The sequence below is a fragment of the Symsagittifera roscoffensis genome, chromosome 1 (genome assembly GCF_963678635.1).
Source record: "Symsagittifera roscoffensis chromosome 1, txSymRosc1.1, whole genome shotgun sequence".
Classification (NCBI taxonomy): Eukaryota; Metazoa; Xenacoelomorpha; order Acoela; family Convolutidae; genus Symsagittifera; species Symsagittifera roscoffensis.
In genome coordinates this window covers 48,666,399-48,692,318 of record NC_087062.1, presented here as the reverse complement: position 1 = coordinate 48,692,318, position 25,920 = coordinate 48,666,399, and the positions used below count along the sequence as shown (strand labels likewise).

General features: G+C 33.2%; 1 protein-coding gene across 1 annotated transcript in view; it reads right to left on the bottom strand.

The window, feature by feature from the left end:
- Positions 1 to 11,066: 11,066 nt before the first annotated feature.
- Positions 11,067 to 25,920, bottom strand: part of LOC134857803 (uncharacterized) — a 236,245-nt gene continuing 221,391 nt past the window's right edge. Inside the window, exons 7-9 of the mRNA XM_063873753.1 lie at positions 16,193 to 16,246; positions 15,984 to 16,067; positions 11,067 to 11,653 (exon numbers count right to left, since the gene is read on the bottom strand). Of these exons, the coding sequence (XP_063729823.1) occupies positions 11,303 to 11,653; positions 15,984 to 16,067; positions 16,193 to 16,246 (489 nt within the window). The 3' untranslated portion in view covers positions 11,067 to 11,302. The remainder of the gene's footprint in view (positions 11,654 to 15,983; positions 16,068 to 16,192; positions 16,247 to 25,920) is intronic.

The window sequence follows — 25,920 nt, the reverse complement described above, 5'->3', positions numbered from 1 at the left end:
TGTATAAAAAAGGTAATCGTCACTTTCGATTTAGCAACTATCATTTTAATTCTTTTCCTTGAAGAAGATTATAACAAACATAAATCTTCTCGATAAAAAACTCAAATACCCTTTCAAAATTGCTGATCAACTACCACCCCAACAACATTTTCCCAACTCAGACCTCAAAAACCCTCCAACCAAAAATATCAAATTAGCCTAAAGAGCAAAAGACCCATGATCATTTGGCCTAAAGTGCAAATATTTTTTAAGATGCCCCCAATTATCCCAAAAATAAAAACAAAACTATGAAGACCTCCCAAATACATAAAAATTACCCCTCAACAATATTTGACAAAACTCAACCCACTTGTCAAAAAATCACTAAATAATCCGATCACACTTGAATTTAGCCCCAAAAACTTAAAAAAAGATTCGACGAAACGAATCATTTCTCAAATGTTTTTCACGATAACATTCAACAATTTTAAACAAATAACTTCAAACCTTCTCTTAAAATATTCTAATATCCTTAAGTTTTCTATCATTTTTTTAGCTGAAACCTTTGAAACCCAATTAATTTTTTCATAATTTTTTGCAATCTTTTTTTAATTTTCTACTCCCTATTCCAAATATATTGCCAACTTTCCCAAATCTTTGATCACCTCTAGAGGTACGAAAAACTTTAAAGTTTATTTAAATGTTTCGAAGCATTTTTAGTAGAACTGATCGTTTTCTACTATTCATAATTTTTCCGTCATTTTTAACATCCCTCATCATGACAATGTGCAAATGTATAAAAAAGGTAATCGTTACTTTCGATTTAGCAACTATCATTTTAATTCTTTTCCTTGAAGAAGATTATAACAAACATAAATCTTCTCGATAAAAAACTCAAGTACCCTTTCAAAATTGCTGATCAACCACCACCCCAACAACATTTCCCCAACTCAGACCTCAAAAACCCTCCAACCAAAAATAGCAAATTAGCCTAAAGAGCAAAAGACACATGATCATTTGGCCTAAAGTGCAAATATTTTTTAAGATGCCCCCAATTATCCCCAAAATAAAAACAAAACTATGAAGACCTCCCAAATACATTAAAATAACCCCTCAACAATATTTGACAAAACTCAACCCACTTGTCAAAAAATCACTAAATAATCCGATCACACTTGAATTTAGCCCCAAAAACTTAAAAAAAAATATTCGACGAAACGAATCTTTTCTCAAATGTTTTTCACGATAACAGTCAACAATTTTAAACAAATAACTTCAAACCTTCTCTTAAAATATTCTAATATCCTTAAGTTTTCTATCATTTTTTTAGCTGAAACTTTTGAAACCCAATTAACTTTTTCTTAATTTTTTGCAATCTTCTTTTAATTTTCTACTCCCTATTCCAAATATATTGCCAACTTTCCCAAATCTTTGATCACCTCTAGAGGTACGAAAAACTTTAAAGTTTATTTAAATGTTTCGAAGCATTTTTAGTAGAACTGATAGTTTTCTACTATTCATAATTTTTCCGTCATTTTTAACATCCCTCATCATGACAATGTGCAAATGTATAAAAAAGGTAATCGTCACTTTCGATTTAGCAACTATCGTTTTAATTCTTTTCCTTGAAGAAGATTATAACAAACATAAATCTTCTCGATAAAAAACTCAAATACCCTTTCAAAATTGCTGATCAACCACCACCCCAACAACATTTTCCCAACTCAGACCTCAAAAACCCTCCAACCAAAAATAGCAAATTAGCCTAAAGAGCAAAAGACACATGATCATTTGGCCTAAAGTGCAAATATTTTTTAAGATGCCCCCAATTATCCCCAAAATAAAAACAAAACTATAAAGACCTCCCAAATACATTAAAATAACCCCTCAACAATATTTGACAAAACTCAACCCACTTGTCAAAAAATCACTAAATAATCCGATCACACTTGAATTTAGCCCCAAAAACTTAAAAAAAGATTCGACGAAACGAATCATTTCTCAAATGTTTTTCACGATAACATTCAACAATTTTAAACAAATAACTTCAAACCTTCTCTTAAAATATTCTAATATCCTTAAGTTTTCTATCATTTTTTTAGCTGAAACCTTTGAAACCCAATTAATTTTTTCATAATTTTTTGCAATCTTTTTTTAATTTTCTACTCCCTATTCCAAATATATTGCCAACTTTCCCAAATCTTTGATCACCTCTAGAGGTACGAAAAACTTTAAAGTTTATTTAAATGTTTCGAAGCATTTTTAGTAGAACTGATCGTTTTCTACTATTCATAATTTTTCCGTCATTTTTAACATCCCTCATCATGACAATGTGCAAATGTATAAAAAAGGTAATCGTCACTTTCGATTTAGCAACTATCATTTTAATTCTTTTCCTTGAAGAAGATTATAACAAACATAAATCTTCTCGATAAAAAACTCAAGTACCCTTTCAAAATTGCTGATCAACCACCACCCCAACAACATTTCCCCAACTCAGACCTCAAAAACCCTCCAACCAAAAATAGCAAACTAGCCTAAAGAGCAAAAGACACATGATCATTTGGCCTAAAGTGCAAATATTTTTTAAGATGCCCCAAATTATCCCCAAAATAAAAACAAAACTATGAAGACCTCCCAAATACATTAAAATAACCCCTCAACAATATTTGACATAACTCAACCCACTTGTCAAAAAATCACTAAATAATCCGATCACACTTGAATTTAGCCCCAAAAACTTAAAAAAAGATTCGACGAAACGAATCTTTTCTCAAATGTTTTTCACGATAACAGTCAACAATTTTAAACAAATAACTTCAAACCTTCTCTTAAAATATTCTAATATCCTTAAGTTTTCTATCATTTTTTTAGCTGAAACTTTTGAAACCCAATTAATTTTTTCATAATTTTTTGCAATCTTCTTTTAATTTTCTACTCCCTATTCCAAATATATTGCCAACTTTCCCAAATCTTTGATCACCTCTAGAGGTACGAAAAACTTTAAAGTTTATTTAAATGTTTCGAAGCATTTTTAGTAGAACTGATAGTTTTCTACTATTCATAATTTTTCCGTCATTTTAAACATCCCTCATCATGACAATGTGCAAATGTATAAAAAAGGTAATCGTCACTTTCGATTTAGCAACTATCATTTTAATTCTTTTCCTTGAAGAATATTATAACAAACATAAATCTTCTCGATAAAAAACTCAAATAACCTTTCAAAATTGCTGATCAACCACCACCCCACCAACCCCCACCAACAACTTCCCAAGAAAATCAAACAACACCTATAACTACTCAAAACCCCCAATCATCAACACGCATTTAATTCCAAGACAACCCGTACACATTTGAAGAAAGACACGCACTACTATCTGAACCAATAGAACCTGCTGTCCGCCATGCATCTTTAAGCAAACCACAATACGAACCGACATTTATTCTATACCACACCCTACAACGAGACCTAAATAGAGTACGACATATTAGTCAAAATCAAAATACACGTGAAATAATTTGACAAATTATACATCCAAGACAAAATAGGAATTTTCAAACCCCCAGAGTTCAATTTATCATACCTCAATAACCGACAACAACCCCCCTCAGATAACTCTAGTATCATACTATCAGAAACCCCCACACTCGCTTCACATTAAAACATTTCAAATCTTCCATCACATTATCTAGGTTCAACTCCCACATCACAACAAATTAGAGAAAATCCGTTTAACCCCCCAGAATCCACCGAACGCCTTCCATATTGGGCACAACACTCATACACTCAAGGTGAACCCAATATAGTAAACGAACCAATTGATATTTTTTCTGACACAGCATCTTTAATCTTACCCAAAACACTTTCCTTCCATCAACACCTTCAATAAGTCAGATATCACCAACACCTTTTCCCCTAAGTTTTACAACAAATCTTGACGCTAGATACCAAGAACAATCATCCACAAATACCCCCCTACGATTAGATTAGAATACATTCGTACCACCTCCCCCATTATTTTAAACATCAAGAAAAAAGTAGATTTCACAATTGGGCACTGAATAGACTACAATGTAGACAGGATATTCACAAAGATATTCAAGAACATAACATCCAAATACTCCAACAAAATAATCTCACACTAAAATCTGAAATTACAGTAAGACTAAATAACATTGTTCAACATCCATTTCCACTAGCACCTCCAAATATAACAGCTCAATCTTTACCTCCCCATTCATAACAACCAAAATCATATATAAGTACGATAGATATACTAAAAAGACAATCGGATATATAACCTTTTATAACCCATATTCAGGACTATCATAAACATGTATATTTTAAAGATTTTCACATTTCACCACCTTCTTTTTCTAATTTTTTTTCGAAAAAATCAAAATCCATCTCCTCGCACAGGACCTCAGGATTTATTAGTAACACACTACGACTGTGAAGAAAACGAACAAAAAACACTACATAATTATGCTATAAATCAAGTAACACAATGCGAATCCGAACCCCAAGCTATAGAAACTACGAACATAGTAGCCACATAATACTCAAAAGCCCGAGCTACCACACTTAGAGGCTATAATTTCACAGCGACATTTTCCGAAAAGAAAGTACACTGTTCACAAGTCTCAAAAGGAAATAATAACCGACTTGATCACGAATCTTTCTATCAGAGCAATATAGAAAGACTTTTACATCTACAACCCAAAGATTGTAAAAATGAACTACTCAGATTAAATTTAACATCAAATAAAAACTCAAACAGGAAAATAGTAAACTTTCAAGTTTTTCAGGACCCTGCACACCAAGCATATCTTGGAAGATACCAAGGACATATAAGATTAGATGAAAAATACCCATATAATATGCACACGGAAGATTAACTTATGATCTTCACGATAAACATAGGATACCACACATTGGAATAAATAACCCCTCAAACTGCAAAGCAGATACAAAAAACAAAGGATACCAAGAAATAATGTTTTTTGATTGGAAAATACAACTTGAAAAAGTACAACTCACACGAGATTTAATTGACAACACTATAATTTACCAAGGAATCAGACTACCTTGCAAAAAACGACCAAGGTTACTGCGATCCTTCTACTAGGACACAGGCAACCATTGTCTGGTTTCCCAAAGACAGTTATACGACATTTCAAATAGCAAAAATACACGCTAGAATGATAAAATTTCATCAAAAACTTTTTATCGAGTCAATACCGTTTGAAGAGGTTAGCCCTGCACAAATAAGACAAACAAATCACAAATTTAGAAACATCCATAATATAGAAAATAAATAAACCCGTTTTCAATTTATCAAGAAACAGAATTTGCATGTAAATATAAAAACCCACTATATAAAACAAAATATTCCGAAATACTTGTCAAATACGAAAAAGGTTTCGACATGAACACTAGTAAAATTATGAAAAATCCTCACGCAACACATCATCCTCTAATTAAGGGAACCTCATACATCCCCGTGAACCTTCTCAGAAACGCGAGAAATCCTCGTGCAAAAATAAAACCACAGAACACAGAAAGTAGACGACTACAGGAACTATCACTAATGAACAACACATATTTCGACGCAATTCATTATGATATCCACTTAGACATGAAATTAGACTACACAATTAGTAGAACTTGTCAAGAAATGTCACTTCCAGAACTAGAAACACCACATCAACTATGTGAGCTCGAAAGAAAACAGATTTTACAATCGCTAGCACTAGCAGTTCTAAAAATACCCTACGCAGGATATTTATTATCCGGAAATAGATCAATTTTCCTTGATTATGAAGGAATTATTTTTTTGTTTTATACTAGCACCAAAAAAGTATCACCTTTATGTGTTTTTGAAGATAAACGAGGTTATAAAAGAATTCCAATTTGCTATAAAAATAAAGTATATGAGTACATAAAAATAGTACATAAAATAAGAAAACAGCCACAATGTTGTACAATTAAATCCCGACGAAGAAACATACTATCTACTTAGACCATATCCCACACTAATGCAACCATTAAAAAAGTTCTTACCTGAAAGTATTCGAGATATTGCTCGTAATCCAAACTTCGATCTACAATCGATAAAAATATACTCTAAATCAGATATACAACATCACATTCGCACACAAAAATTTCAAGAACTACTAATACAATTGGACACGATACAAAGACAATCAGTAGATCAAAATTTACGCAAACTTGCAGAAACCGCAGGCTTTTCAGACATTTACACACAAGACTACAGCGGATGTTTTAAAGATATTAAAGATTATATATATTTAAGTGGCGAAAAATATGGACCACAAGACATCTCAGCAATAATTATTTTTAGCTTCGTATTTTTGAAAAACGAAACGCTTGCCTTTCTAGGTTGGCCCTATTACACCTTAGAAAGATTGACTATATTAAACGCAATGTTAAACTTTATTGGATTTCTTTTCTCATTTTTGAAAGGAATCTATAACACATGTGCAAAACACACACAAGTTAACCGACAAGCAAGCGTAGCACGCAAATTATTTGCAGGATTTTTTGGAATTTTTTCAACATCAATAAGTAAAATACTTTTAGACCCACAGATAAAAGACTATTATACAAAACTATCAATAAAACCGAACACATATGACGAATCAAACAATACAAATGTATCACCTACGGCACCACAATTACCGAATCTTAACAATAATCACCCATTATCCTTATTATCACGAAATTTTAGAAATTAAGCACTCTCAAATTCCACAAATTTAAGACCTAATTATATACAAAGTCCCATTCACCATATAGTAAAACAACAATCTCAAAATGACGATACATATGAACAAATCATCGAACAGCCCCACCTTTCATTCTCAAAATAATCATTTTTTTTAGCCCACAATGAGCAGACAAATTGGATCACTCCACCGTTCAAATTTCCACCCTGCAAATCTTCAAACCAAAATTCCCATCATCCAACTTTTTGCTTTCCCGCCACCTGATTCACCTCACATCAACACATCATCAGGCATGAATTCTGACGCTAATTCAGATATCAGTTTTTCAAACTATTTCCCAATTCAACAACTCCGATTTAGAAGCCCCAGATGAATTTGCAGACTCCGAACCATCTCCTTCAACATTTTCTCAACCCAACCCTTTAACCTTCTCAAAACCTCCCTTTCAACCCATCCACTTTCAAACCTTTTGTCTATCCCCCTCTACTCCTTCTCATGTTTCCCAAGCAACCCCAACATACTCTTCTTTTACAATTGACCGTTCCACAAACAATTCCTCCAATACTGCCCAATTTGCTGATGAGCTAAACCATTTTATAACACTATAACAACAAATACAATACTCTGACACCTAACTATTCATCAATTATCATCAAAAATAACGTCATCAAATCCACCAACTCCTGCACCTACTTCAGAGTATACCCCATGACTAGATCAGTCATCCACATAAACACAGTCATCCATTAGTACTAAACGTGCTTATAGAACATTTAAACGAAAATTCCCCAATCACCTGTTCCCATCCAAACCCGGAACCGCCCGAGAATATATAAATCATCCAACTCATACAAATACTACTAGTTATCTCCAAGAAACCTTACCCTTCGTTCCTCAAAATACATTTAATTAATCCGACACTAACCCCGAACAGCATAATTTTGTAGACGAACATGTATTAAAACCCACACTTCATTGGAAATCTTAGTATAATTTTTCAAACCCTCTTGCTTTACCACTCCTCAACACCTCACAGGAAATCAAAAGAAACAAAATCGAATTATTCAGACTAACTACAGCACTAACCCCCTGACAATTCACGCACGTAGGATTTAAAAAATTACTAAAAAAAATTCACCGCACCTCGCACTAACGAATACTCAACAGAGTATTATGATCACAATGTCATCCGAGCTAACCAAGATCAATTTCTTGACGATGACAGATTCGCTAACCCACAATTAACAGACAATTCTTTATCAAAACATCTTATTTATTCACACTTAGTATATTAGACAAAAAACAAGATCACATCATCTCAGCAGCACTATCCGATATTCAAGCATACGAATTTTTCTATAAAAAATTTGAAATCTTTTCACTAGTTTTCATTTCCTCACGCCAAAAGAACGTGATTTCCACTGTTCACACGACATCATGTTACCAACTAAACAAACACACAAAACACTTATTATCGTTTCATCTATAATCATATTTGATCTACACACACCATCAGGACAACCCCATCATAGATTTCATTTCATTAACTCTAATTATACTTCACCATTTTTCCTAAATTTCACATATTGTATAAAAAATACTAACTTTCAAGGCATCCTCCGTAATTATGATCCCATCACACAAATGTATATATTCTGTCCCCTCGTTAAAACCTTCAACGTAGAAGAATCCCGACCATTAATCGTCCCGCATGAATACATTCAACCTGTAGAAATACCAATTTTAGAATTCATCCGCAACACTAAATATAATCACAAACTTTATAAGCTTATCCAAAACACACCTCACGAATTTTCTGTAGGCACCGAAAAACTAAAAACCTTTAAAGCACTCCAGTTGCTTTGGCCACTGCTTCAAACTAAAAATATCATCCGCATATTAGCAAAACTACCAAACACATCTGATGCTATTCACAATATCTTCTCTCATGGCTTCTTTCCTGGCGAAAAGGTAAATATGAATTAAATAATTTAAAATTAACTAATTTCAAAAACACAACTAACCATTCTTTATAAATATTTTCTTTTTCTTTTAGTCTCCACATCACAATCATCTACAAAACAAGAAAAAACAAATAAAAATACAAAACTCTTTTATAAATTATGACTTTCATTAATCAATAGCACTAAATGATGCAGTAAGATTTCTTCCCCAAAGCAATAAGTTATTTTATAAATTATTTTCTCTAATTTAGTAAAGTTCAATACGATGGAAATCAATTAATCATTTGAACCCCCACAAAGCAGTAAAATTTAATATGTAAGTAAGTAAATTCATACAGAAGAAAGCAGTACTAACATTTTCAATTGCTTCTTTATATTCAATCGCACAAGAATTCTATCCAAAATCGCACAGCTCGCCCACGACGATTTGTTTAAAATAATGAATTTAAATTTTAATTTTCCCTGAAACAACTCAAACAAGCGATAACAAGTTTCCAACTTTCTCTTAACCCGGTTGGAATGGAATTATATAATAATCCAAACTAACCAATGCAGCTTACTAAACACCGTATCCATAAAACTAACAGCATGACTAAGAAAAGAAAACCAACGGTACCATAACCGGATTAAACCAGCTTAAGAACTAGATAAGTTATTCTTTTGAAGACGTTTGACAAGTCAAAAAAAAAGAAATAATAAAACACCAAAAAATCACAAGACAAACCCAAACCAAACATTTTGAATTTTAAGAAAAGGACACAACCAAAACAACAAAAGGAAAAAACCAATAATAAAAAAACATAAAAGGTTAACACAAAAAACCAGCATGCAATCATACCGTCACTCGTGGCCTAACCCGCCAGAAGGGGACGTCCTGAGCATGCTCTATAGCCGGCGCCGGCCTAACCCACCGTGCTACACCCACGATTTGTGACCACTCTATATTTTTGACAAGAGGTACTCAAGGGTGAGTAACTCTTAAAATAACAGAACTAAACTCAAAACGCTTTTGCGATATTAACTAATAGAAATCATAACTAAAAAACAAATTAACAAACAATTTTTTTATAACTAAAAAATGTAAATTATATAATGCAGTATATAGATCAAACACGACTACAAAGACGAGAATCAAGAAACTAGACGACCCCTTTGCACTCAAGCTACGGAATGGCTAAACACAACCGATATGCCGCTCACAATCACAACTCAAAAGGATTTGAAGTACGACTGGAATTCGCAGAGAAGGAATTCATTAGATAAGACCAATGACCACCTCCATGTTCAAGTATGTGTACAGATCCGAGTTACAAAGCATTCCCTCCAAACTCAATCTTCACGCCATTTCCCAGACAAGAACGAAACACAACCAGTCCTCTGCTGAAGGAGAACGAACATTCATAGCAAACCATCCTGAAATCAGATTGATTTCATTGGCCGTCGCAGCCATCGTCGAACAACAGCTAACAACTTCATGTCGACGATTCTAGCTTTCTGGAGTTTTCTTCTCCAAGAACGGAACAAGAAATGATGCTCGCCAAATACCAACGACATTTTCCATCCTTCATTACAGATGAAGATAAAAGATTCAAAAACTCTGTAAACCCCGGATGGGTGGAACCAGATCTAAAACAATATTTTGTTATTGGATATTTTATCAGTATAAAAAATTAAAACTATTCAATCATGATCCATCTAACTAACAACCCACTTATTTGTAAGTGCTGAAATTACTTGTAATTTCAGCACCAGAGAGATTTGAATTTAACTTAGAACTTAGTTGCCTCTCCAAGAGACCTAATCGCAAACGACCAGTATATTCTAGATCTATTGAGACTAAAAGAGACTAGCCAATTAAGAGTAAGATTAAGATCGGTATTAGACTAAGAAGCTGCACGAATCTATCCGACCGAAAAAAAGATAGCGTGACGAGCAGACGGTGTACCCTATCTGAAATTACTCTTTGAGTTAACTCAAAGAACATAACTCAATTTATTGGAAAGCAGTTCAGACTGAATAATTGCATTTTGTATCGGACTCAAATTGTCAACTAATGCTGTTCAAGTTACATGTACTTTGTGCATTTAACTTTACGGTATGTATGAAATTAACACTTGTCTGACTTTGCCCAAGCTTGTTCATATGATATTTATTGTATATATTGTTGTAAGTTTAAAGAACGTATATTAATTTCTATTATATCTGGGTTGTGGACATGGTTTTTTTCGTATTTCGCACCTAGACGAGCTTTCTTTTTTTATTAAGGACTGAAGTTTTTCATTTGGTTATTAATTCATTGCTTCCAAATCATTACCAACAGATAAAAGTAACTGTAAATAATTTCTACGAAAAAAAGAAGGCATGCTTGAATCGACAATCTTTGTTTGCTGAGGAGTTTTTGAAACTCGGACTATTTATCAAAATTTGTCGTACTATCTATCTATCAAAAAGAGAATCTCTTGTTTTTGAGAAGAATCATTGCTCTGACTGAAAAATGTTTCCCTTTCTGGTTCTAGATAATTTAGAGAGTTGACACACAACTGTTATGTATTGAATCTTAACCACAGTGACCGCTTCCTCCCTCTCTCTCTTCGTTAGGTATTACGCTACTTATTTACGTGTTTCCACTGTCGACTGTGAATGTCGAAATACTGGATGGTGTATGCATTCTCGAACACTCTACGGATGTGACTTGGCTTCTCTTCGGCCCCTAGTCCTGCTTTTTCTCCCTCCTGTTGAGACTGTTGACTGTGGTCACTTGTGGGAATGGGGGCATCAGGTATAGGGGGGCTGTTCAGTCTAGTGGTGATGAGGGTGGCGAGAAGGTGACCGTAGGGGTAGAGGGAATCGTCTGATCTGCAGCCCACCTGTTGCTCTTTGTTTGGATGCAGCCCAAGAATGTTCACTCCTATCACATCTGCCACCACTGAGATCACTTTCTCCACTTTTGACTGCAGCTGCAGAACAACAAATCACGCACTTTTTCAATTTATCAGACAACAAACTTTATAGAGCAAAAATTGATTAAAAAAAGAGACACACGAAACAAAAAATAATGCTTCATTTTACTCTGAAAAAACACACTCTGGACTTGAGTTTCCGAGCTCTTATAACGTAATTTTAGCCCATTTTTAAGCGAAATTTGAAATAAAAAAACATAGTACACACGTGTGTCAAAAAAAGTACACACGTGTGTCAAAAATATCGTACAAGTTCGAAGAAAGATAAGAATAGCTGGTTCCGACCATATTCTTAGAGATCCGAAGGTGAAGGATGAATTTTTAGAAGTTAAAAACCTGGACAGCAAAAAGGGCACAGAGTCCCTATCAGCTTTCGGGAAAAAGTAGACAGGGAAATAGCGCTCCTAATTGCGGAGGGACACATCAATGAATAACAAAAATTTTTTGACAAGAAAATTGTGTCACAGCAAAAAAATTCACTGTAGAAAACGTGAGTATGAAACTGACATTGGAACCAGGTGATTTATAAAAAAAAACAAGTACATAAAATTAAGTACGAAATGCTGAACATGGATGAATTAGTTGACGGAATTATCCAAAAATTGCGGAACGAAAAGCGGGCGAGTGATGTATTCTTCACTACCTTGGACTTCACATATGAGTACGGACAAGTAGCTATGTTTTAGAAAACGAGCAAACAGTGCAACTTTTAAAGGTGGGGGAGAATTGACGGGAACTTGCAGTTTTAGAAACGGTTTCTACGGACTAAAAACAATGCCTGGGGATTTTCAAAAGCTTATCGATACCTTGCTAAAGAAACTTTCACAGGCAAACAAATTCATAGATGACAATAATTGTGCATAAAGGCACAAAATTTGAACATATTGCAAATTCCGAAAAAAAACTTGAAAAACTGGATGTGCGAATTCGCCTAAAAAGAATATGCAAACGCCGACTCGAATTCAGTAAAATCGCAATAGGGCGTGATGTCATGTAACCAACGCGCAGCCAATCACATGCGTGAAATTAGCATACCGAAGGATGCATGCAATTACAAACAGTCTAAGGTCAGACGTTGTTCTCATGCTGTTACGTGCACGGGTCTCATAAACTCAAATCTGTTCCCTTTTCTTTCAAATTCTAATTTTAAAAAAATCAATTTTTAAATACCTGGAAAAACCCGAATCAGTGAACGCGAATCATAATGTGGTCCCAAAACAACTCTCCAGCCAATTGCCTGATCTTAGCTCAGACTCGGACATTGAAGTTATCCCCTCAAAATATTACTTCTAAAAAGTTGAATACTATAATTTCTTTCCCTCAGCAGTTCCCTGGGGTTCTTGTATCCACTAATAAAGAGCAAAAATTGAATCTAATCAATCGTCCCTATAGACGGCTGCAAAGTCAAGAAAATATAATACCCAGAATTGCTTAATCTCAAGCTAGTCGCGGCCAATCTAATATAGGATCCAATCGTCACGAATTTCCGGGATGCCATCAGAGATAAAGATCATCAAGCCAAGACGACCCACTACAAGCACTGCTTGGAAGCAGCTGAAGATCTTAAACCTGAAATCCTAATGGAAATGAAAGCGAAATTTATTAACCTAAGAAACCTAACAAAATCATGCAGCTGGACTTTTGGGGCTCAATTAACGGGCGCAAAACGTTCGATCTTGTGGCTGTTGACGCGTTTTCACACTGGCAATTGGCCTATGTTTGTTCAAGCAATAACTCTACGAACGCACTCAAAAGAAAATTTAAAACAACACTCGGGTACCCTAGGAAACTACATATGAGTCAAGCGTCTGGTTTATGTTCAAACAAGATTCAAAATTTTTGCAACTACGGAATTGAACTTACTTATCGAATCTCCGGTAAAATACCCTGGAGCAAAATTTATGGTAAAAAAACCGTCGGCTCTCCAAACGTTTTCAAAACTGGGACAAATTTTTGAAATTTTTCAAGATTTTTCGAGTCAGGACTGAAAGGGTCTTAAGGTGATAAATCACTCCACTCATTCAGATGATTTTTTGCGGTAAGATTTTTTTGGTTTAATATCAAAAAGGCATGCTCGTTTGCTCATTGCTCACCTTAATAGTTATAATTTAAGTCATGAAAAAATTCTAATAGGTTTTTTTGGACGCTGAGAAAGTTTTTATAAACTTTTCAATCTTGATCAAATAACGACTGAAATAGTTTTAATAAGAAATATCACTAGACGCATTCCGTAAAGAGTTGTGTGCCTCGGTTTGCATAGAAAACGAAAAACCTAGTAACACCCAGTTACATAGTTTCTCCCCATTTTTGATGGTCGGAACAGAAATTGTCTGAAAATAGCATGACAAACGGGTTTTTTTTTCCATAAAATGACCCCATGTAAGTTTGGATTGGTATATTTTGCCTTTTACGCGTTTTAAACCCCCATATACTTTTTTCGCCGCTAACGCGAGTTACAACATCCGTTAGGTTATAAAAATGATTGAAAGTTTAAGAAAAAAATTAAGAAGTTGTTAAAAAATCTTGATTAAAAAGTCAAAATTCGACTGAATTAAAAAGCCAAGCAGAAAGGTTCCGCCATTTTCTACAAAAGCCGGAACAATAAGGGGATCATTTTGAGATTAAACTCTCCTCCTAAATAACGTGATCAGCAACACTAAATTTATGCGATATGCTGCTAAGAATAGCCGCCCTATTTGGGCGGAAATGGTCGGTTTTTGGCGTAACAGCGGAACACTTGAAATGGCCTTCTTTTCTAGTCGCACACGTACTACTTAATTCCCCTTCATATACCCTTTGACGTTTCTTACCCCCGTTGACTTCCTCACAAAAAACTGCTTGTCCTACACTTTCATACATTAAGGAGCCTTGATTACGTTTAGGCAAAAACATTCTTCTCCGTGAAATGTTTGTTTGAGCAGAGAAGTGAGCTCGCAATCAAAAAAGAACAAAACAACTTTTCAGTTATCATCAAAAAGCAGGCAACTATTTTAAACCGATGATTTTTTCAAGGTTTTAGCCTCACACAAAACATTGCGTTTTTTTGTACAAAAGATATAAGAATAATTTACATGGCAATCACCCAGTGCAGCTTACATATTGGTTGCAGCCACTTAACCAGCTTCTTTCTTGCATGAGAAAATTTTTGGTTATTGAGTTTTGAGACGAAACACTTTATTTCAAATTGGAACTTTAAATGCTACTTTTGATTTCTGTTCCGACCATTGAAAAAAGCGGAGGAACTTTGTATTCGGGGGTGTTTTACTTTTTCTGTCTTTCATTTTTGTTTTCCACGCAAAATCAGGCACCACATAATCATCACGCTGAGTTGCAAATAATCATCACACTGGGAGCTATATCAAATTAAAACCCTTTCAGTCAAGATTTGAACCAGATTTTAAAATTTCCAAAAAAGTTTCCAGTGTCCGAGAAAAGTCGGTTTCAATTTTTGACTTTTCGTCTAAACTCGAGCAAGTGAAGCGTGCAAGCACCCTTTCTTATGCTTTATTTTTATCTTCAAAAAATGTTGTCCAGAATGCAGGGGCGGATCTAGGATTTTCTCGAGGTGGGGGGTTTCGGGGATTTCGAAAAACTGGCCAAACTGGCCAAACAGGCCAAAACAGGCCAAATTTTTGAAAAACAGGCCAAGAAAGGCGTTTTTAGGCACTTTTAGGAAAACTTTGACCAAATTGACCAAAAAAATTGCCCCTCAAAATTATATGGCGCCAAAGAAAATTTTTGTGATCCGTCATGAAATATGGAGATCTCAAAATAGTACAAACGGGGGACCCTTCGTCCGCCCCTGCCAGAATGCCTGTTTTACTATGATTGTCGAATATGCCTAACTTGTAGTTGTAGTTCAGGTCCTTATTACACCACGCAGAAAAAACTACACTAATTTGGAAAAAAAAATGCGCGTGTTTTTGTAAGGCCATGGTCGGAACATTATGTGCTACTTGCACAGTAACCGGCTATCCTTGTTCAAATATGAATGACGAAATGCTACTCATGCAAACTAAATGTACGAAGAGTCCTTGTCACGCCATTTTCCTGCAAAAATGCATATCATAGAGGTTTCATACAATATTTGTTCGTGTGAACTACTCAGAAGTTTTAGGATGAGGAGTTTTTCTAAAAGTTGTAAGATTAGAAGTTTTGCTTAACCCGGGTACCTACTTCTTATTGAAATATATTCCATTTACAATCCACTTTTTGCCATAATTATTCGAGGAACCGTCCCGCACATAGACCCAAAGTGGTTCTTGCGCACTGACCATTTTCATAACTTAGGAAGTTGATACATAGGGTTGTGCATGAATCCACTTACAGTCTGTGATTGTGGACTGACTACATAGACTGAGGCCATGAGCTCGGCAGGAAAACGCAGCTGGGACCACATGTCTGGTGGGAACTAAATAGAACGGCTGGCGACAGATAACATGCCATATCTTACTCTACTGCAAAAATTGATAAAAGAAAAACACAATGTGCATCATTATGAAATATCATGTGTGTTTGTGTGCGCGTAATTTGTACCTGACAGGATATGATCCACTGGAAGCTCATGCGGAACAAGGTTGACCTCTCGTCCTTAAAAAAACACCATAGTAAAGTGAGTTTCGCGCACGTTCACTAAACAAAAGTTGAAAGAAGACAAATGGTTTTGTAATGCATCATTTCATTTTATGTTTTACCCTTTGACCATCTCACAGTTTCATTTTTAAGGTCAAGGTCATCTTATAATTCCAACGCCTGGGAAAAGGAGATAATTATAACATAGGTTAATTTGGAAAACTTTTCAAAGCTGTGTATAAACGAACAATAATTCAGTGCATCCATGTGACAAATAATTGAAGAAAACGAGTTTGCATCTCGTTTTGATCACGAGCCAGTGGATCCCCATCTTCGTCTTCGAGAACTATCTCGTGTTTGGCCTCTCGATGTGCTAGGTTATTTTGATTTCGACCATTAAAAATGGGAAATGGGGCGGAATTTGCTTTTGACTGCGTTTTTTTAAAATGTTTTCTACGCAAAATCAAGAATAACAAATAAACATTAGAGTGGATCGAGAATTATATCACATTAAAGCTCTTTCAGATTTGATTTAAACTGTAGGATCGTGGTCCTAACACTTTTTCGCCAAACTCTGATTTCAACTCTGATTTGACCCGGTCATGCAAAAACCTAGACCCTTCGGAGCCCCATGCCCCAAACGATAACGTTTCCTGGAAGCCAAATAGCCCTATTAAAAGTCATTATCCAGCGTTTGGAATGAGACCAAACTTTGATATGTTACATACCTAGTTAAGAGAAGCTTAAGATCAACTGGACCCCTACTTCCGGTGTTATGTCGTCAGCAGTTAGTCCCAATTCCGACTTCCGGAAGTCATTCCTCGCCCCCCCCCCCCCCGCTGAATGCAGGGAGAAAAAACTTTGAAATATTGTAGGCAATGATTGACAAGGAACATCATGTTTTGTAAATTGAGCCAAATCTGACGGTTGGACCGTAATAATGGACAGAAGAAATGGGATAATTAATGGGATATTGATGAAACCTGTTAGAAAGGACCCTCTCGGGATTCTGAACTCAAATACAGAAGATTGGCCCCGAGTGACGCCGGGGTTACCCCTAATGGACTTTTGGGTGCTTAGGTCCAAAATTGCATAGAAACCCGGGAATTAAAACCGGAAAGTGGAGTATCCCCAGCCCAACCCTTTCGAAGCGAAAACCAGTCATCTTATTTTTAATTGGGAGAAATTATGCCTATTGGGAAGTGGAGCAGAAGCTGAGCGGGATCTAGGTCGCTATTGTAACATCGAAGTAGTGGAACTAATTTAATTGAACTGGGCAAACTTTGGGTTCATTTTAGCTTGGCGAGTGAGCTATTAATCAAAATTCAATCAGACTAGTGAAAAGTAGCCTCAGATAAAATTGGCATTAATAGAAGCTAGCATAGGAAGTAGGTCTCCTGAAAAAATCAACAGATCGGATATTTACGGACCTTCCCGGTTGTAACATTTGGCACAATTTCGACCCCTAATAAACGAATTACGTTCCCCAATAGCCAGAAGTTCGGGATCTGAAAAGAGTATAGATCGGAAACTTACATGCTTGGAAAGAGTTAGCGACCTATAAAAAGGGGCCTTCCCCTACGCTGGGTGCTCAAAAATAACGGAATAATTAACTGAAAAAGTTGCTAATTAGGACGACTTGCTAAATAAACATTAATTGGTTTAGTTGTAAAATTGGAATTGATATTTGCACAACTAAATTGGAGACACAGAGGAAGAATTCAGTGAAGATCTTGAGAAAGAAGTACCGCAGTAAATCTCAAGACCTGTAGGGTCAATCATAATTGTAAGTATAACTAAAAACCATATAGAAAAACAGCTAAAAAGTTACAAGTAGTCTATGCTCAGGGAGAAAAATTGCGCTGTGAGAGCAAACGGTTGGTTCTCGTTGTTAGTTGGAGAAAAAGAAGAGCAAATAAAAAGAATAATTGGTTCTCATCAGAGTTGAGAAGAGTAATTTTTGAAGTTGAAGAAATCATTTGAAGTACCTCAAAGAAATACTGATACCTTAAAACACTATTATTTTTGCAGGTCGAACTGAGTGTTGGTGTATGTTTGGGTTATTACTTATTGGGTTTTTTCTTGTGTATTTAGTTACTGGATGTATTTCGTTAATTGGGATTCTCTGGAATGAGAAAGAGAATCGTTAAGTTGAAATGGTCGGAAGTTAAATTGCGGTTAGGCAATTATGTTGACTGATCGCGGATCCTTTCTTTTCGGTTAGATTTTGGGATTAAATTCTGGCCATTTAGAGCCTTCTCTTTTTGGACTTTTCAAAAATTAAATGCAACTGGAAATTCTTGCGTTCGTGAGAACGGACGAGACAGCCTTAAAAGCAGGGCAAAAGGGGCAAAAATTATTATATAGTACCGAATAAAAGCCACCAACCTAACTCTTTCCGGATTGTGATTAGTAGTGAATCTCTTCCCGTTGAATTCACTACACAAGGGACCATTTTGTGATGTCGTTAAACGAGAGAGACAGAGAGAGAGAGAGAGAGAGAGAGATAAAACCAAAAGAAGCAATCACTGAAATCTACATAAATTACAATAAAAAACTTTGAAAGTTGTCCCCATGTCGAGAAAAACTGTTTTTAAATTTTCGATGTTTAGTCTAATTTTGAGCGGGTAAAGCAATCGATTAAATGTTTTCGTAAGAAAATTACTCTGCGAGGCTGAGTTTAGGCTTAGAAAATTTGAGTTTCTAATAAAGAAAACTAGAAGTAAGAGATTTAAAAGTTTTAAACATTTCTGTAAACTACTACGCAAAAAGTTGAAATAGAAGTTTTTGCATATTTTATCGCTCATTTTTTCATTTTTTGTTTCTCAATCATTTTTTTGAATAAAAATGTTGCCGATTACGCCTAATTCACTCATTTTCAATGCATTTGTACAGATCTTCTTTCAGAGTACGCACAAAGAATAGGACACTATTTGTAGAAAAAATGGGGGAAAAGCGTTTTAAATTTTTTATAATGCATTGGGTTGGCTACAATTGTTGCAGATTTTATTTAGGCAAAATTATCAATTTTGAACGCTAAGTTCATGGGAGAATAATGAGAATTAGTTGATTTTTGACTCAATCCGATGTTGCTGATTGTTGCTTTCCAATAATATAATTCGTCCATGGCATGATTTTGATCAAGGGCGGATTAAGGGGAAGGGGCGAAAGAGTTAGGTTGTGAAAGTCAACCCTCCTTCGAGAAAATCCTAGATCCGCCTCTGAATTTGATCTGTCAGTTAGTTCTCTCTTAATCGTTTTTCTAGCTGAGTGAAAATAAGAACTTCGTGACGAGTGGTGCCAATTTTTTCTATATTAGGTCTGCCCGGAAAACTATCAACAAAACTGTATTTTCTAAAAAAAAAAATCAGGATAGGTTGCATTAAAGTATTGAGAGCTGAGAGATCGCCAATTGATTTTTGGCCAGATGTGGGGACGATTGAGAGTTGGCCTACCAGACTTGGCGGACTTGGGGTGGTGGAGGAGTTTTTCATTTAATTTGATTATGTCTATTTACCCGTGTCCTCAATTTTTAACTTTCAATTTGGTTTCGACGACTCTGTTCAAGATAATTCTACTGTCAAACGGTTGTCTCCAATTTTTCATCTTTATCTGTATTTTCGATCTTTTTTCTGTCTTTTTTTCTAACCTTCTTTTTAATCTGTTTTTTTTCTATTTTTTTTCTAATTTTTTTCGATTCTTCTTTTTCGACTTTTTTTCTATCTTTCTTTTTGTACTTTTTTTCTGTCTTTGTTTCCAATCCTTCTTTTTCGATATTTTTCTATCTTTTTTTCATAATTTGCGATCCTTCTTATTCGATCCTTCTTTTCGATCTTTTTTTTTCTTTTTTTTTTAATCTTATTTTTCAATCCTTCTTTTTGAATTTTTTTTGCGATCATTTTTCAATCCTTTTTTCAATCTTTATTTTTTTCCGCTCTTTTTTCCAATCTTTTTTTTCTATCTTTCTTTTATTTATCTTTTTTTCAACCCTTCTTTTTCAATCTTTTCGATCCTTCTTTTTCGATATTTTTTCATCTTTATCTTTTTTTTCGATTCTTCTTTTTTGATTTTTTTTTCGATCTTTTTTTTCGATCCTTTTTCGATCTTCTTTTTCGATTTTCTTTTTCGATCTTTCTCTTTTTTACTTTTTTTCTGTCTTTGTTTCCAATCCTTCTTTTTCGATATTTTTCTATCTTTTTTTCAATATTTGCGATCCTTCTTTTTCGATTTTTTTCTTCTATCTTTTTTTTTGATCTTTTTTTTTCTCTTTTTTTTCTATCTTTTTTTTCAACCCTTCTTTTTGAATTTTTTTGCGATCATTTTTTCAATCCTTTTTCAATCTTTATTTTTTTCCGCTCTTTTTTCCAATCTTTTTTTTCTATCTTTCTTCTTGTTATCTTTTTTTACAATCCTTCTTTTTCAATCTTTTCGATCCTTCTTTTTTGATCTTTTTTTTTCGTTTCCTCTTTTTTGATTTTTTTTCGATCTTTTTTTCGATCCTTTTTCGATCTTCTTTTTCGATCTTCTTTTCCAATCTTTCTTTTTGTACTTTTTTCTGTCTTTGTTTCCAATCCTTCTATTTCGATATTTTTCTTTTTTTTCAATATTTGCGATCCTTCTTTTTCGATCCTTGTTTTTCGATTTTTTTCTTCTTTCTTTTTTTCGATCTTTTTTTCTCTTTTTTTTCTATCTTTTTTTCAATCCTTCCTTTTGAATTTTTTTGCGATCATTTTTTCAATCCTTTTTTCTATCTTTATTTTTGTCGCTCTTTTTTCCAATCTTTTTTTCTATCTTCATTTTTTTATCTTTTTTTTCAATCCTTCTTTTTCAATCTTTTCGATCCTTCTTTTTCGATCTTTTTTCATCTTTATCTTTTTTTTATTCTTCTTTTTCGATCTTTTTCTATCTTTTTTTTCGATCCTTTTTTGATCTTCTTTTTTGATCTTTTTTTCCATCTTTTTAAATTTTTTTTACTATCTTTTTTCAATCCTTCTTTTTCTATATTTTTTTTTCTATCTTTTTTCGATCCTTCTTTTTCATTTTTTTTTACTCTTTTTCCAACTTTTTTTCTATTTTTTTGATCTTTTTTTTCAATTTTTTTTTCTATCGTTCTTTTTTTGTATCTTTTTTTTCAATCCTTCTTTTTCGATCTTTTTTTTCTAACTTTTTTCATCTCTTATCTTTTTTTGATATCTACATTTCAATATCTTTTTTTGAATCATTTTTTCTTTTCATCTTTTATATCGCTTTTTATCATTGTTTTATATAATTTATATCTCTTTTTTATCACTTTTAATCTTTTTTTTAAACTTTTATTCTGTCTTTTTTTCGAGCCTTCTTTTTCAACCTTTTTTATCTCTTTTTTCGATTCTGCTTTTTCAATTTTTTTTACTCTTTTTCCATCTTTTTTTCTATTTTTTGTACACTTTTTTGATCCTCTTTTTTCATATATTTCTTTTTCAATCCTTTTTCGTTTTCTTTTTCAATCTTCTTTTTCCAATTTCTTTTTATCTTTTCTGTTCAATCTTTTCGATCCTTCTTTCTCGATCTTTTCTTCATTTTTTTCCCTTCTTTAATCCTCCTTTTTCGGTTTTCTTTCGATCTTGCTTCTTTTTTTCTATTTTTTTTAAAATCCTTCTTTTTCTATCTTTTTTTCATCTTTAATTTTGTACCTTTTGTCTTTCTTTTTCGATCTCTAGTTGTTTTTTCTTATCTTTTTTTTCTATCTGTTTTTCTTATCTTTTTTTTCTATCTTTTTTTTTAAATTTTTTTTTCTCTCTTTTTTAGATCCTTTTTCAATCTTTTTTTTGCTGTCTTTTTTTCGATCCTTCTTTTTCAATCTTTTTCATCCTTCTTTTCCATCTTGTTTTCTATTTTTTTGATATCTTTTTTCAAAATTTGAAATCCATTACCCTGTAGTTGTGTGCTGCCAGTATATTTTCAGGGGTTGCGAATTTTGCCTTCCAAAAATGCCTGCTCAAATCCTTGTATTGTTCGACTTATGACGTTTTTTTTAAATTTTTATCAAATTAATTCTTTTTCGATCTTTTTTTCTATCTTTTTTAAAAAAATTTTCCTATCTTTTTTTTCAGTTCTTCTTTTTCTATTTTTTTCTATCTTTTTTATCCTTCTTTTTCTATTTTTTTGACCTTTTTTTCTATTTTTTTTCTATCGTTCTTTTTTTGTATTTTTTTTTCAATCCTTCTTTTTCGATCTTTTTTATCTAACTTTTTTTCATCTCTTATCTTTCTTCCATATCTATATTTCAATATCAGTTTTTTTATACCATTTTTTCATATCGCTTTTTATCATTGTTTTATATAATTCTATATCTCTTTTTATATCACTTGAAATGTTTTTTTTTAACTTTTTTTCTGTCTTTTTTTCGAGCCTTCTTTTTTAACCTTTTTTTCTGTCTTTTTTCGATTCTTCTTTTTCAATCTTTTTCTTTATTCTTATCCATCTTTTTTTTCTATTTTTTTAATACATTTTTTGATCCTCTTTTTTCATATATTTTTTTTTCAATCCTTTTTTGATTTCTTTTTCAATCTTCTTTTTCCATCTTTTTTTAATCTGTTCTGTTCAATTTTTTCGATCCTGCTTTTTCGATCTTTTCTTCATTTTTTTCCTTTCTTTGATCTTTCTTTTTCAATTCTTTTTTCTATCTTCATTTTTTTCGCTCTTTTTTCCAATCTTTTTTTCTATCTTCATTTCTTCATCTTTTTTTTCAATCCTTCTTTTTAAATCTTTTCGATCCTTCTTTTTCGATCTTTTTTCATCTTTATATATTTTTTTATTCTTCTTTTTCGATCTTTTTTCTATCTTCTTTTTTCGATCCTTTTTTGATCTTCTTTTTCGATCTTTTTTCCATCTTTTATAATTTTTGTTTCCTATCTTTTTTCAATCCTTCTATTTCTATCTTTTTTTCTATCTTCTTTTCGATCCTTCTTTTTCTAATTTTTTTGATCTTTTTTTTCTATCTTTTTTTTCTATCGTTCTTTTTTTGTATCTTTTTTTATTCAATCCTTCTTTTTCGATCTTTTTTTTCTAACTTTTTTTCATCTCTTATCTTTTTTCGATATCTATATTTCAATATCAATTTTTAAATCATTTTTTCATATCATCTTTTATATCGCTTTTTATCATTTTTTATAAAGTTTTATATCTCTTTTTTATCACTTTTAATCTTTTTTTTAACCTTTTTTTTCTCTTTTTTTTCGATCCTTTTTCAATCTTTTTTTCTGTCTTTTTTTCGATCCGTCTTTTTCAATTTTTTTTATCTTTCTTTTCCATCTTGTTTTCTATTTTGTTTAATATCTTTTTTCAAATTTTGAAATCCATTACCTGTAGTATTGTTCGACTTATGACGTTTTTTTTAAATTTTAGCAAACATAAGAATAAAAAATTTTCCTCAAAATTAGAATTTTCAAACGCTGTACTTGGGGGCTATCAGAGTACTATCGGGGGTTGCGAACCTTGCTTCCAGTTATGACTGCTCAAATTTTTGTAGTTTGCGAGATATGACGTTTTTTGTGATTTTTTTTCCAAAAAAAAATTTTTTTTCCAGTTTTGAAATTCCTTACCCGGTAGATGGGTGCTGTCAAGGTACTATCAGAAATTGCGAATCTTCCCCCCAAATACGATTTCTCAAAACCTTGTAGTTTCCGAGATGTATATTTTTTTTGATTTTTTGAATAAATTTCAGAAAACTTAACGAAATTGATTTTTTCAAAATTTGAAATTACTAATTATGTAATTGGGTGCTGTCAGAGTACACGAAAAGCCTACAGATCTGGTTTCCAATATATTCGGTTTTTCATGAGTTGACAATTTTTTATATAAACTTGTCTCTCCGAAATTCTTGCTACTAATTATAACAAGTTTATCGTGCAACACATTAAGTTTCTGAAATAATTCTGACCTTCAATTTCAAACAAACCGAAACACTTTTTTGGAAAAAAATTGTTTTCAATAATTTTTTGTCAGTTCAAAAGCGGTTTAGAAAAAAATTGATTGCAGTTTTTATGCCATATTACAGTCTTAGAGTCAGAGTCACTTCAAATAATTAAGATGCTGTCCGATAAATTTATTAAAAGCTCTATACTCCAAGCGTGTTTATCTCGCTGTGAGTGAGCAGTGAACTAATTTTTTTCCGGTTCCTTTTTTTCAGAAATTGTTCATTTCTAAACTAAGAAGAAATATATCATTTCTTCATAGAAAAATTGAGAAAAAACGAGGTAATCTATAAAAAAATATGGATTATAATCGATTATAATGGATTATTTTGATATAAAAAATAATGGATTATAATACATTTTTGATGAATTATAATCGTTTGTTTTTGTAATTTCATAGATACTGACTATAAAACGACAAAATTACCGATTATTATCCATGGAACTCCAGTGCGGGTGGATTCAGTCAGATTTTCTACAGTCCATTTTTTTCAGTCATTTTTCAGCGATCGAAATAATAGTTCTTAACAAAATTTATTCATGACCCATTGCGAATATTGGCTCCCTAAAATCAAATGTAAAAAAAAAATTTTCACCTCCGATAATTTTTTGCATTGTTTTGGGAGTTTGAAAGTCGCCAATTTGGCCGTTTTCTTGTCTAATTTATGCGCACTTTGAAGATTTTATCCATAATCCTGAAAACATAACCCAAAATATTTATGCGTTGCGAATTATCCCGCACAACAAAGTGAATTGAGGTTAGCTAATGGGTAGTATCAATTTTTTAGGACTTAAACTTTTTTAGTTGAACATTGATTTTGTCCAAAATTTATGTTTTTTCAATATTTTCTTTTTTCCAAAAAATCTATTCGATATGCTTTGAAGGGCAGTCGGAATATTCGAGGCTTTGCCCTGGTATACGAGAAAAGTTCTCTCTTTTACGTCATACCTTGCCTTTTGGGTCCTTTGGTCTCATTTTGAGAGGTACTTAAATTTTATCCCAGCACTGACGGCCAGGGTCGAGGGTTGGAGCAGTTTCGAGTCTATCGTTAAATTTCTGTTTTCGATGTTCACCAGGTTTTTTTTGAAGCGTGTTTTTTAGCTTCGTTTCCGTTTGTTGTAAGTTCAATTCAGAACTGCCGTTTGTTGGTTTTATCCAACACTGCTTGACAGACCTTTTTCTCTATTTTTCTCTATTTTTAATGACAGAATCGTCCGCATAAAGAATTGAGTTACGTCAAGATGGTTTCCTCTTTGTTAAGACTTTCGTTTTTTGCAGAATTTGGTGATACAGAGTTTTTTGTTTCTATTTTGTTATTAATTTGGATCCATTTTATACATGAAGAGCCACAACTCTACCCCTATTCGAGCTAGAGTAACCCTTGTGTTACTTGTATCCTTGTTTTACTTGTATTATTAGAGAAGTCTTTGTTAATATTGCCTCAAGAATTTTGTTCATCTGCTAGACCAATAAGGACACTGTCAAGATGGTTTTCTATTTGTGAAGGCTTTAGTCTGTTACAGAACTTGCTCCGTAGTCCTTTGTTTCTTTTTGTGTCAAAATTTTGGTTCCATTTTATACATACTGAGCCGCACCTCTACCCCTATTCGAGTGCGCGCAACCCTTGTGTTACTTGTATCCTTGTTTTTTAATATCACTTTTTTACCTGACTTTTTTTATCATTGTTTTCATACCAATTTATATCACTTTTTTATCACTTTTTTTCTTTCTCTTTG